General features: G+C 36.9%; 1 protein-coding gene across 1 annotated transcript in view; it reads left to right on the plus strand.

The window, feature by feature from the left end:
• DHX15 (DEAH-box helicase 15) overlaps positions 1–14,343 on the plus strand; it is a 58,132-nt gene that overhangs the window by 14,394 nt on the left and 29,395 nt on the right. The window contains exon 4 of the mRNA XM_010362990.2: positions 14,134–14,293. Within this exon, the coding sequence (XP_010361292.1) occupies positions 14,134–14,293 (160 nt within the window). The remainder of the gene's footprint in view (positions 1–14,133; positions 14,294–14,343) is intronic.

Here is a 14,343-nt window from a genome sequence, read left to right on the forward strand (position 1 = left end):
GCTAAAAAGAGGAGTCTTTTGTTCTGTAACACACTCTTAGAGCTGCCTCTAGGACCTCATTCTTCTGTAGCTGTGCTGCAGATGATTGACTACCATGTTGAGCTTTCTAATGTTTTAACTCTACCAACTTTTTATTGTCTTACACTTGCATTCTGCATAAGTTGAGATATATGCTACCAGATGATGATTCTTTCTCAAGTCTTATTTCCCTCTGGTTGCTTCTGCTTATTCTGTATTTATGTGACATTTAAGTCCTTTTAAACATGACTTGTTTGAGTGGGGCTCAGTGGCATATGCCTGTTTATTCCTAGCCACTTGGTGGGCTGAAGCAGGAGGATTGCTTGAGGCCAAGAGTTCAAGGCTACAGTGCACTCTGATCATGCCGTGATAGCTACTGCATTTGAACCTGAGCAACATAGCAAGACCACATTTCTTTAAAAAAATAAAAAAATCATATCTATGTAATCTTCTCCCTGAGGTTTTTAAAAACCATTTTGGAGCATTGTGTAGGCAGTGATAGGAGTCTTTGTTGTCAGAGAGATATATAGTGTTAATGGAATAAATGAAACAAGAGTCTTTTTTTTTTTGAGATGGAGTCTCAGTCTGTTGCCCAGGCTGGAGTGCAGTGGCGCCATCTTGGCTCACTGCAACCTCCACCTCCCGGGTTCAAGCAATTCTCCTGCTTCAGCCTCTTGGGTAGCTGGGACGTAGGCGTGTGCCACTACGCCTGGCTAACTTTTTGTATTTTTATTAGAGATGGGGTTTCACTATGTTGGCCAGGCTGGTCTCGAACTCCTGACCTTGTGATCCGACCGCCTCAGCCTCCCACAGTGCTGGTATTCCAGGCGTGAGCTACCACACCCGGCCGCAGAAATTAAATGGAATAATAAACCGCATGTGTTTATCACCAAGTTGTAACTATTTCAATCTTATTTAATTCATATCCCCAAACCCTTTGCCTGTCCCATGTTATTTTGAAGCAATCCTAGATACCAAATAATTATATATATAAATATTTCAGTGTGTATCTCTGAGATAGTTTCTTAAAACAGAGCTATCATAACTTAAAACAATTTATTTGATCAAAATATCCAGTCTTCATTCAATAGTTGTGCCAGTTTTTTCTTTTTTTTTTTTTTTTTTTTTGAGGCGGAGTCTCGCTCTGTCGCCCAGACTGGAGTGCAGTGGTGCAATCTCGGCTCACTGCAAGCTCCGCCTCCCGGGTTCACGCCATTCTCCTGCCTCAGCCTCCTGAGTAGCTGGGACTACAGGCGCCCGCCACCTCGCCCGGCTAGTTTTTTCTATTTTTAGTAGAGACGGGGTTTCACCATGTTAGCCAGGATGGTCTCGATCTCCTGACCTCGTGATCCGCCCGTCTCGGCCTCCCAAAGTGCTGGGATTACAGGCTTGAGCCACCGCGCCCGGCCAATGTGCCAGTTTTTTCTAATTCTTTGGTTTATCTACTTTTATTAGAACTTTTTATTCAGTGTGATATTTAATAGCAGTTGAACTTTAAAATACTTAAATAAGCTTATCCTTACGACTTTATGGGGCATATTTTTTACTTAAACCTTAATCTTCACTGAATAAATTCTTGTAGTTTGGTGATACCATGTTATTGATCACTGGTAATTATAGTATAATTAACTAATTACATAAGCAAAATCATAGCTCATTATGTTATGTTACTTTAAAACGCAGATAATGTCAAGGGCTTAAAGATAATAAGGGGGAGATTTTACTCATCTTTAGGAGGAATATCATTATTCTGACTTGATTCACATTGCATTGAATTTTTCTTGGTAAGCCACAGTTGAGTTGAGAACAGAATTTGGAAATTGGGATGCAAGAAAGTTGTGCAATATTGGTGCTTGTGTGTATGTGTAGTAGGAAGTGGATGGAGGATAGGCTTTCAAAAGATGAGTACTTCTGAAAGATTTTGGTTCACTTCATAGGGAATGACAAGTAACAGATTTTATAGTTCAAACAAAGTATTTTTGGCATAGTACTTTTTTTTATGGAGCAGTTTCTAGAGGTTATAACTACTTTTAAAAGCTTTCTTAAGACAGGGTAAGCTTAATGGGGTTTCTTTTAGGAGCTCACCTAGTGTTGCCTTTAAGTAATGTAAGTAAAGGAGTGTATTATTACAGTAAGCTTAAAATTTAAAAATTTCAAATGTAACTCTTTGCTGTTTAATAGGAAGAACTTAACTAATGGGAATGTTTCATTAAATGTTCTTTTCATGTATAGATATAAAATACTTATATATCCATTGTGTAGCCAGGGTGAACTTTTTCACTCTAGGATGGTAAAGAGGCTAACTTAGGCAGATTCTGCTTGAGGAGCACAGAATTTAACCATAGTTTGAGAGCATTTTAGCTAAATAATACATCTTTAAATTGTCCCCATATAGATTAAGGGTCCATAAGATAGTTTCTTTAGTGTTTGGGATACCTTTTCATCAATTTTAGGGTGTAGATATGATACTGTGCTCTTTTCAGAAGATTGGATCTGGTATAACTTAGTGCACACTCTGTTAGTCTAGCCTTAAGTAGCTACCCCGTCTCAGTGGACAAGTAAGTTTACAAAACTGCCACTCCTAAATGGTTTTTATATTTCCATTTTTGTGTGTTTGCTGTCCCCATCCTTTTCTTCTGAAACGTTCTTTTTGCAAAATACTTTCCTGTTGTCTTGGAGTGGAAATTATGAAGAAAAAACCCAATGAAATACCTAAATAGCTGACCAATCAGGGAACAATATATTGCCGTATCTGTGACTAGTCAGTGTAAAATAACCTGATTCATTTTGATATAAGGAAGGAGAGGTTGTTGGCTTCTGGTGTAGCCCATTTGCAGTGAATTTTAAGAAGCATTTTTCTGTAGTTGTAACTTTTTTTTTTTTTGTTTTTGAGAGGGCGTCTTGCTCTGTCGCCCAGGCTGGAGTGCAGTGGCACGATCTCAGCTCACTGCGACCTCCGCCTCCCAGGTTCAAGCAGTTCTCCTGCCTCAGCCTCCCAAGTAGCTGAGATTACAGGCACCCACCACCACGCCTAACTAATTTTTGTATTTTTAGTACAGACAGGATTTCACCATATTGGCCAGGCTGGTCTCAAACTCATGACCTTGTGATTGCCTGCCTCGGCCTCCCCAGGTGCGGGGATTACAGGCACCCAACCACATGCAGCCTGGTTGTAACATATTTTAATTCAGGAAATCACCTTCTGTTTTTTGAAGCAGCTGGTAATTTTTTAGAGAAGAAAACAATTTAATAATCTTGTATGTGTAGAAAAACATAATGGTTGAAGTTAATTTGGTAGGTAATTTTACTGTTATTTTAGGTGATACGCTTCCTTTTATTTTTTCCTACGCTATAAAATTAGAGATTTTTATGTTGAAGGAATCTAATAATTTATACATGTAATGATTTGTCAGTTAGCTAATAATTAAGTACCTTCTATGTGTTGGGCAGTTCTAGGTGTAATAATGAAAAGTGAATCTAGTCCCTGTCCTTGTTAAAGCAAATAAAAATGTAATAAAAAGTTTGACATTGTAATTAACCTTCTGAAGCAGAATATGGGTGTTTATATGAAAGAATGATTTGAGAAAAAGTTTAGGTGGGAAGACATTGGATTTATTTATTTATTTTTGAGACAGAGTCTCATCTGTCACCCAGGCTGGAGTGCAGTGGTACCATCTCGGCTCACTGCAACCTCCGCCTGCCGGATTCAAGCGATTCTCGTGCCTCACCCTTCCGAGTAGCTGGAATTACAGGCGCGTGCCACCACGCCTGGCTACTTTTTGTATTTTTAATAGAGATGGGGTTTCACCATGTTGGCCAGGCTGGTCTCAAACTCCTGACCTTAAGTGATCCACCCACCTCAGTCTCCCAAAGTGCTGGGATTACAGGCGTGAGCCACTGCTCCCAGCCAAGAAGTTGGAATTTAAGTCAAGGGTTGAATTTAAAGTAATGGTTAGCCAGAACAGGGGTTATGGGATAGGGAATTACAGGGCATTGCCATAGCAGATTCTTTGGTGCCTCTGGAAACAGCTGACTGAAGCACTAACTGTATAAAGACTACTTACGCAGATTCCAGAGTGGGTTTCCAACAAGACAGCTTCGTTTAAAAATACCTTGAGGCCAGGAGCAGTGACTCACACCTGTAGTCCCAACACTTTGGGAGCCTGAGGCAGGAGGATCACTTGAGTCCAGGATGGGTAACATAGTGAGACCCTGGCTCTACAAAAAGATTTACGTATAAATAAATTAGTCGGGTGTGGTGGTATGTACCTGTAGTCCCAGCTACTTGGATAAGGTGAGTGGATCACTTGGACCCAAAAGTTTGAGACTGAGGTGAGCTAGGATTGTGTCACTGCATTCTAGCCTGAGTGACAGAGCAAGACTCCATCTCTCTCTAAGAAAAAAAAAGGTGGCTTGTGAAGAGAACCAAAAGGAAATAGATCCTAGAGCATAGCCTCTAGGGTCAGTGTCTGAGTTGTCCTAGCTCTGCCCACTTATTAGCTGTGACATTAACTATATGTTAAGTAGCCCTCATGTGCTTACTTCTTTTTCAGAAGATGGAACTGGTACTAACTACCTGATAAAGTTGTTCTGAGATCAAATATAATAGTCCGCGTACAACTCTTCCTCATATATGACACTCTGTTTAGGGGTTTGTCAGTCAGCATTGCTGATTCTTGTTGGTGATGATGGTAGATTTCCAGTTGGAGAAATTATTGGATCTTTTTAACCAGTTAACCCAGTTAGAGAGGGACTTAGAAAACCAATTTAATGAAGTTCCTTTTAGCACAATAATTGAATTACAATTGGGGATGTAAACTTAAACCTTGACATGTCACTGGAATGAATCAATTCAAGTATGCTCTTAGGGCTGGAGGTAAAGGTGAAACAGATGTGGCACTTTAAGGACCGTTAATTATACAAACAATTATAAACTAATTTATTGAACATCTGTTATGTGGCAGTCTTGGTTCTAATTCATGTGTAGCACGTAAGTTAGGTAAGGGTAATTTTATTGGACTCTTAAAAAGAGGTGGGAATAAAGGATAAATGTGGTTATTTAACACTTAGGCAGTTTCTACAAGAGGACTAAAAAGTTACTGTGGTCACCCTAGAAGTAGAATTCTCTTGGCTTTTGCTGATTCCTAGAAAGCTAACTTGGTTTACAGAGGCTCTACATATTTTGTTAAATTTGACCTTTGTACTTAGGATTAGATAGAGAAGGCTCTCTTTGTTTATACAGTGCCAATATCTTACAAAATATTAAGTAGAACCTACACATTCATTCTAGCTTTCTCTGAGTTCTGTTGAGGATGAAAGAATATTCCCTTTTGTGAAAATTTGAGGAATAGGCAGTGTATCTTTGTTTAGTTTTCTTTATTTTCCATTGTTAACTTAGGCATTTTTTCTTGATTCGGTATCTAGCTCTGAAACACATAATAAATGTATTTTAGCTGTTTACACTAACAAAGCTGTATGTTTTGATTGTGGTCTCAAACATTTCAGCTTTTTTAAGAATCCAGGGTTTGATGTTTCCTTTTTTGCCCTGTTGGATGTATTGAACATTGAAACACTGTAGATTCTAAGTTATTCAAAATATATTCCCTTTCCTTGTGAACATTTACATCTAGTAGTTTGTCATTGTAACCAGTATTTTGCTGTATGTAGTGCTGTTGGGATTACAGTAAGTTAGTGTTGCTCATATTGTGTAATATGGTTGCTAAGAACATAACAGATTGAACTAGAGCCTGTCTTTGTTTATTCCTTCACCAATAAAAGAAACATTATGTAAGGACTCTGTTAATATCACTGGCTCTTCACTGACTTGGTTGGGAAGGGGTAAGCTGTCAAGCCAATAAGAAGGTAATTTGAATGTATAGAGATTTCACAGAGGAGGAGGTATTTCATCTGAGTTGAGAAGGATGGAGAGACTTTGATAGGCAGATGGACTAGCCAGTAGCAAATAGTATCAATCATTTCCTGATACTCTAGGTAGATGAGCTGGTTTCCAGTAAGGTTGAAGTTCCCACACTGTCTTAATTGACAGCACGCTTAATGTCTCAATAATTTTGTCATAGTATTCCAGGCCTAAAGAACTATTTCAGAATTCCATTTACAAAGTAGTTGGGTCCTAATAACCTAAGTATTTATGTTTATTTTAAAAAATAATATACATACATTGAAAGAAAAGTTATTTCATTCTTAAATAACCACTATTATTTACTAAGTGTGTTAATGCTGTTTGATCACTCACAGTTTCTCAAACCTTGATAACAGATTGAACACTACCTCTTTTATTTCCTGTTCTATACTGATGTTTGCCTCATACTTTTTAAAACAGCAACTATCAAAAGTCTAGCTTCACAAATATGACATCAAAAGGATTTATGGTCTACTTTTGAAACTCTGAACTACCAAAAACTTGTAGTTCCTGGGATGTCCTACATGTTGAACATGGAAAATAATAAAAAATTATGTTCTAAATTATTAAAATGAGAACATGTATATTCTAGGTGATCATTTAATGCGTTTAACAGATGGAATCAACAACTTACTCTACCATTTGAGTGACCTGTTTTTACCCAAAAACGTAGTTTAATCTTCTTTTGGCTGCATAGACATTAAGGTTGTAAACAAGTCCAGGTGCTCATGCAAAGTACAGGCTCATGCCTGTCATCCCAATACTCTGGGAGGCTGAGGCAGGAGGATTGCATGAGTCCAAGAGTTCTGGGATGTAGTGTGCTAGTTTGGCATCCATATGGTAGCTCTTTTGAGAGTGGGGGACTAGCAGGTTGCCCCAGGAAGTGTGAACCAGCCCAGGTTGGAAAATGAGCAGGTCACAGATGATCAGTAGTGGGATTGTATCTGTGAGTAGTCACTGCTTTCCAGCCTGGGCAACATAGCAAGGCCTTGTCTCTTTAAAACATATACCTACGTATATATATATATATATATATATTTCTATATATAAAGAAATTACTACACATAAACCTATTTAGGCATATTAATGCTGATAAGCTTTTTTTTTAAATAGAGGCACTCATTTGGGTTGACTAGATTTCAGTGAGTTAATCTAAAAAATCAGTTGTAAATAGAAAAATTATACCTGGACATTTAAACAGAAGACCTGTAGATTCATTTATTGTTAACATTAACCAACACCATTTTGTTGAATATGGGTCATTTGGAATTCCATTTAATTCTAAAGCTGGAATTTAAACTCAAACATTTAGAAAATACACAAGTTTTTCTGGAATTTAAGATAATTCAGTCTTTTGGAAGGCTTGATTTTTAGGCTCTTTTAAGTCTTTCAGAGTTGTCTCACAGATTTGATAGTTTCGTGTGTGTGTGAGATTCATCTTGTTCTAAACTTCTGAAACACACGACTTAGTGTTCATCTATATGACTCTCTTTTCTATGCTTGGGGTTTATCATTTCATGTCAGCTGTAATTCCCTTGACTCAACTGATGGAGACAGGATTATGTATATATTCATTATGTTTCATAAAGTATATGGTTATCCCAAGGATTTATGAATTACGTGGAGGCTAGTTTATACGAGTATGGTATAGAACTCTGTTTATTGAATATTTCCCAAGTGCCAGGCAGTTAGTGTCCTGAGGACTTTATATATGTACATTGTTTTGTTTATTTTAAACAAGTTTTACCCTGTTCACATATTTACAAAGGGAACATTACAGAAGAAATTGTCCAAGATCAGACAATAATAGGAAAACAGGAACTTAAACCCAGTTTTGTCTTGCAACAAGTATGTATTAACCTCTGGGTGTTTTATTTCCTTCATCATCGTTCCTCATCGCTCCATGTAATTCTCTGAGTGTATTGTAAAGCTTTCCTATGTAATATGGAAAACAGTAAATCTAATTACTTGGATTAAAAAGTGCCATTCATTTATAATAGATGCCTTTTTCAAGTTGCTTTATTTATGCTTTTTTAACTTTTATGTTCAGGGGTATGTGTGCAGATTTGCTGTATAGGTAAATTGCATGTTGTAGAAGTTGGGTGTACAGATTTTTTTTTTTTTTTTTTTTTTGAGACAGTGTCTCACTCTGTCCCAGGCTGGAGTGCATTGACGCAATCTCAGCTCGCTGCAACCTATGCCTCCTGGGTTCAAGCGATTCGATTCTCTTGCCTCAGCCTCCCGATTAGCTGGGGCTACAGGTGCATGCCACCACACCTTGCTAATTTTTGTATTTTTTGGTAGAGATGGGATTTCCCCATGTTGGCAGACGGGTCTTGAACTTTGACCTCAAGTGATTCACCTGCTTCGGCCTCCCAAAGTGCTGAGATTACAGGCTGGTGTACAGATTACTTTGTCACTCAGGTAATAAGCAGTTACCTGACAGGTAATTTTTCTGATCCTCTTTCTCTTCCCACCCTCCACCCTCTGGTAGGCCCTAGTGTTTGTTGTTCCCTTTGTGTCCGTATTTACTCAAAGTTGAGCTCTCACTTAGAACTGAGAACATGAGGTATTTGGTTTTCTGTTCTTGTGTTAGTTTGCTTAAGATAATGGCCTTCAGCTTCATATATGTTGCCACAAGAACATAATCTCATGTTTTTATGGCTGCATAGTATTCCATTGTGTATATGTGCTACTTTTAAAAATGAATTCTACTTTTGATGGACATTTAAGTTGATTCTTTGTCTTTGCTATTGTGAATAGTACTGCAGTGAATATACACATGCCTGTGTCATTATGGTAGAAGGGTTTATATTCTGTATACCCAGTAATAGGATTGCTGGGTCAACTGGTAATTTCTATTTTAAATCTTTGAGAAGTTGCCAGACGGCTTTTCACAATGGCTGAACTAATACATTCCCACCAGCAGTGGATAAGCATTCCCTTTTCTCTACAACCTTGTTATTTTTTGACTTTTTAGTAGCCATGCTGACTGGTATAAGATGGTATCTCATTGTGGTTTTAAGTTGCTTTATTTTTAATGGCTGCATAGCATTTATGATTGTACCTTATTTAACAAATTCTATTGATGGAAACTCTTACTTGCAGTTTTTGCTGTTAGAAACATTTGCTGTCCTCAGTATCCTCTTACAAACTTGCACACACATTTTTTTCACACACACACTTCTGTGAAATAAATTCCTTACAAGGAAAATTCTTTGGGTCATAGAGTATACTTGAATTTTACCAGCTTTTGGCAGATTGCCCTTCATGGAGATTTTTATATACTCCTACCAGTAAGGAATGAGCAAATGAGCATCTGTTTCTTTACCCTTGCCAACTCAGCATTATAAAACTTTTTATCTTTGTCAATCTTGTAAGTGAAAAATGGGATCTCTTTATGGTTTTAATTTGCATTTATTTTCTGTGAAATTGAACATCTTTGTATATTAGCCATTTGTATTTCTTTTTGGAATCGGAGACTGGTGCTTTTTTCATCTTCTCAGGATTTCTACGTAGTTGACAGCTGTTTTTAAGGTGCTATTTTAAAATTCATCTCAGTTTCAGAGAATTTAAATTTGACCAAATGTGCAGTATTATAAAATTGATAGAATTAGGTGTCTCCTCATGCTTTGCCCATCTTTCTGTAGTGGGTTGGCCTTTTTCTTATTGATTTGTAGGAGCTTATAATGGAGTTAGCACTTTGGATATAAGTTGCAATTTTTGCCCAGTTTGTCATCTGTTTCTTTGCTTTATAACACTTCATAAAACACAGAGACTTGAATTTTGTACACGTATTGAATTAACCATCTTTATGATGTCCAGGTTTTGCATCATACCCTGCCCAATATTGTTTTAAATAATTTAATCCATGTATTTTACTATTTTGTTTTTGTTTTAAACATTTAACCAAGCTGGAATTTTGCTGGGAGGGATCATAAGGTTTGAGGTAGGGATTTCTGGTTTTCATTTTAGAAAAATGATTTTTTGCCTTTCTGAGGCTTAGTTTATAATTTTTTGCAATGTTTCATAAAATATATATATACACACATATATATACACATACATGTATAAATACAAAAATATAAATAAGTAATATATATGCAGGATGTAATGTTTTACCATGGTTTGTTCAAATCAAAATTAGTGATGTGTTAGGTGTCGTCATCTTGCCGAGATCATAGTTGGCAGTTGGCTTATAGTTATACTACACCATCTACATGTATCTGTTGCAAAAAATTACTTAAGCTGGGTTGATACTATACAGTACATTGGGTTTTTGGTATATTTTATTAGGCAGTCACAATTGAAAAGCTGAACTGTTACATACTCCAAGGATGTTTTTGCTACTTTAGGCATCTACTTTAGGTAATCTGCTTCTTGTTTGATTTAGACTAGTGTTTCTTAAACTTTAGCAATCATCAGAATCACTTGAAAACTTGTTAGAACACAGATTGCTATGCCCCACCTTCCAAATTGCTGATTAAGTAGATCTGAGGTGAGAGACTCAAGTTTTGTAGTTCTTATTAGTTCCCAGGTGATGCTAATAACTTTTTAAGGGAGTCTCTGCCCTAAAACAGTCGGAAAACAGTGTAGATGGTAAGGCACCCAGTAAAGTGTAGAGTTTGACTATCCTGTGGCATTTTTATTAATTCGTTATTGAAACTTCAAACTTAAAATTTTACTCTTGTGACTCACTCCTTAGCCTGGATAAATATTTCATTACTACTAAGAAAGGTAGTAAAACTTGACGCTTACATAAAGGAAAATGGACTATAGTTTTTTTTTTTTTTTTTTTTTTTTTTTTTTTTTTTTTTTTTTGAGACGGAGTCTCGTTTTGTCACCCAGGCTGGAGTGCAGTGGCCAGATCTCAGCTCACTTCCCGGGTTTACGCCATTCTCCTGCCTCAGCCTCCTGAGTAGCTGGGACTACAGGTGCCCGTCACTTTGCCTGGCTAGTTTTTTGTATTTTTTAGTAGAGACGGGGCTTCACCGTGTTAGCCTGGATGGTCTCGAGCTCCTGACCTCGTGATCCGCCCATCTCGGCCTCCCAAAGTGCTGGGATTACAGGCTTGAGCTACCGCGCCCGGCCAAGGACTATAGTTTTTATCTCCAGTACCTGGTTCTGCCTTTCCTGAGTTCTGTGTCAAGCTAGTTTTTTGTTGTTAAGCAGAGGGTTTCATGCATTTAACAATATAGCAAATCATCAGGTACTGTTTCTATTTTTTTAAAAAAAATAGCTTAAAATTAACATTCATTCACTCACAATTCTGAAGGTCAGAAGTTCAAAAACAGCATGTTGGCAGGCTAGTTCCAACTGGAGGCTCTAAGGGGCAACAGTCTTTCAGGATTCTCTCCTAGCTTTTGGTGGTGGCTAACAGTCTTTGGCATTCCTTGGCTTGTAGCTTTATAACCACAGTCTCTGTCTTCATCTTCACATGGCTTTCCCTTTGTATTCAAATCTCCCTCTCTACATTTTATAAGGATACTGATCATTGGATTTAGGGCCCACTCGAAATTCAGGGTGATCTTTTCTGAAATTCATAATTACTTCTGCAAAGACCCTATTTCTGAATAATGTCACATTGGTAAGTAACAGGTTAGGACCTGGGCATATCTTTCAAATACCTTTTTTTGCTATTAAATTTGTATATACAGTGTATTCCTTTATCTGGGACTTTGTGGAGAGTGTGTTAATGTAGTAGAGACTTAGGACTGAGAATCAGTACAGTGATACCTAGTCTTAGTAACTGGTTTTGGGAATCTGTAAAAGTTAACTATGATTTTTTCGTTTTCTTCACTGGGAAAGAAGTAAGTTTGACTGTATTCTTGAGACCTTCCAAATTTTAAAATTTCATTTTTCTTGAAATTCTTCATTGCACAAACAGCAATATCCCATATTAACTGGTGATGCAAGAAGTAATTAAGTGCAGCACCTCATGGAATGGGATCACTGGGTGATGGTCAGTGGTGAGGAACCATTCAGAATTGTCTGGATGACAGAAGTTTTGGCCATTTAACTTATTACTTGCAATATGCATAGTTAATAAAGCACAATAAAATATTTCCATTAATCTAACATAGTATTTTTAGTCTGCCATCTGTAACATTTCTTCCCTTAGAAAAATAAAAAGGAATGTCTGTTGGTTAGCTCTGCTCCATATTGTTGTGATTGGTTAAAGCTTGAGGAATGTGAGGAGAAAAAGGATCAAAATAAAGAAGGTGACTTTTAAAACCGCTTTTAAGAAGTTTTCAACTTAAAGCCATATTTTGTCATTTCTGTGACTTTGTTCTCAAGTTTTTATTGTCTGAAGTTACAATGTATCTTACAATCTACTGAGGTCTTGTAGTTGGTGGCAGTTTGGTAATTATTGCCTGTGAATGCTTGAACTTGATCTAGCTGTACATATTTTCACCTCAAAGAATGTGAATTGTTGGGTCTGTATATACTGAGAGGATTTGCTAATTTAAATGCCTTCAAAAATATTAAATATTACAGTATGATTCCATGTTGAAATGAGTACTGAGTATCAAGAGACTGGGAAATGGAGCAATAGGGTGTGAATATGCTAGTATTTGAGCAAATGTTGGAAGAGTAACCAATCCATTTTGTTTTGCCCTGCAAATCAACAGACAGCTCTATTGAAGCTAAGAGAGTTAACTCAAAATAGAGGAAGCTGTAATGTACTGCTACTAAGATCATGTACAAGAGTATTGCCTATCTCTTGTCTGTGATATATCGAAAGACAGGAAAAATTACCAAATGTCCTCAGATCAAAGAAATTTCAAAGCAGCTACTGGCTATAGTGTTGCTGATTCATACACTATGCTTTACTGTTTTTAAGGCACTGAGTCATAGTTTAATTGGCAGTTTTTTCTTTCCTGGTCTTACATAAAACAACCTTATAGTTAATGCTGTTTGTCCCTCCCAGAAATGTGGTAGTTTATTTTTAAAAATATGACCAAGGACAAGAAGCATAAAGCATATAAATGAGTTAAGATGGATTTGTTTGCCAAAAGCTTATTAAATTTAGAATTAAGTTTAGGTGAAATAAAGAGAATTCACTTCTTTTTGTGGTATACTATCAGTTTGCTGAACTTAATGCTCCAACAGATGGCATTAGCTAAAAATATCCAGTTGGTCCATGAAAGATTCGGTTAGACTAATTATAAAAAGAGCCAAAATGGTGAAATCATAAATGATGGCTTCAGATTTTTAATACCATTTTAAAATCTGTAAATAAAATAATGGGTTTTTAATCTGACTGAATGAGCTGTGACTTAAGCATCTAAAGGCATACTGTGTTTTGTCCAGGTGCCAAAAGGAAAATATATTTTTTTCATAGTGACAGCAGTAACCAGAGTGGAATGGACAGGAGATAGCCGACCCCTACAAAGTTATACAACCTTGACCCTTGATCTCATTGCCTTCATTCTTACGTGGCACCTCTCTTGTGATAACTGGAGTCCATATTAGCTGCCTTCACTTGAGCCATCCCTAACTAAGCCTGGTTTCCCTTTTTGGTTCATTGATCAATCTGACATCATTTGTTTTTTATCTTCCAGTTTAGGTATCAGCATTTCTTTAGTGTAGATGCTGCCCCTCAATCTCACTTCTTTTATTAATAAATTCCTTCTGTGCGTTAAGATTATTTCTTTGGGGTGGGAGGAGGATGGCAGACTCACGTGCTGTCAGCCCTTTTGAACTGAGAGCCTGTTGTTAGCTTATTAAGTAAGGAATTGTTAAGGCTTAACAAAAAATGTTTATTTGCATGTGGTAACATTTTAGTAGTGTGACATGAAGCAACTTAAAATGGTTTATTAGTTTGTTTTGTATGTTGAATTTTTGTATGTTTTTAAAAGGTTTAAGAAATTGAAAATGATGAATTTTGCCTTGGCATTTGTGTGAAACCGTGTGATCGTTATGTTCCATAATCGGTCATATCAAGTCTTCCCAGTACATTTCAGTATTATATTTTTCAAGAATTGATAATGCGTATCGTGTTGGTTGTATACTCTTAAAAAAGATTTTCTTGAAACTTAATTTTGCAATTGATCATGAAACAGTAGCACATTTGTTTGGGGCAGAAGTTTATTTTTAATTTACCTAATGTCTTTGCATTTCATTTTTGTCACGAAGTTTGGTTTTAAAATGACCTAAAGGAACCTTTAACCAACATGTTCTTTGGAATATAGGTATATGACTGATGGGATGTTACTTCGTGAAGCTATGAATGATCCCCTCCTGGAGCGTTATGGTGTAATAATTCTTGATGAGGCTCATGAGAGGACACTGGCTACAGATATTCTAATGGGTGTTCTGAAGGAAGTTGTAAGACAGAGATCAGATTTAAAGGTGAAGTAATTTCTTCTCTCCATTTAATTATATATGTGTGTATGTGGACA

Source organism: Rhinopithecus roxellana, chromosome 2, assembly GCF_007565055.1.
Source record: "Rhinopithecus roxellana isolate Shanxi Qingling chromosome 2, ASM756505v1, whole genome shotgun sequence".
Classification (NCBI taxonomy): Eukaryota; Metazoa; Chordata; class Mammalia; order Primates; family Cercopithecidae; genus Rhinopithecus; species Rhinopithecus roxellana.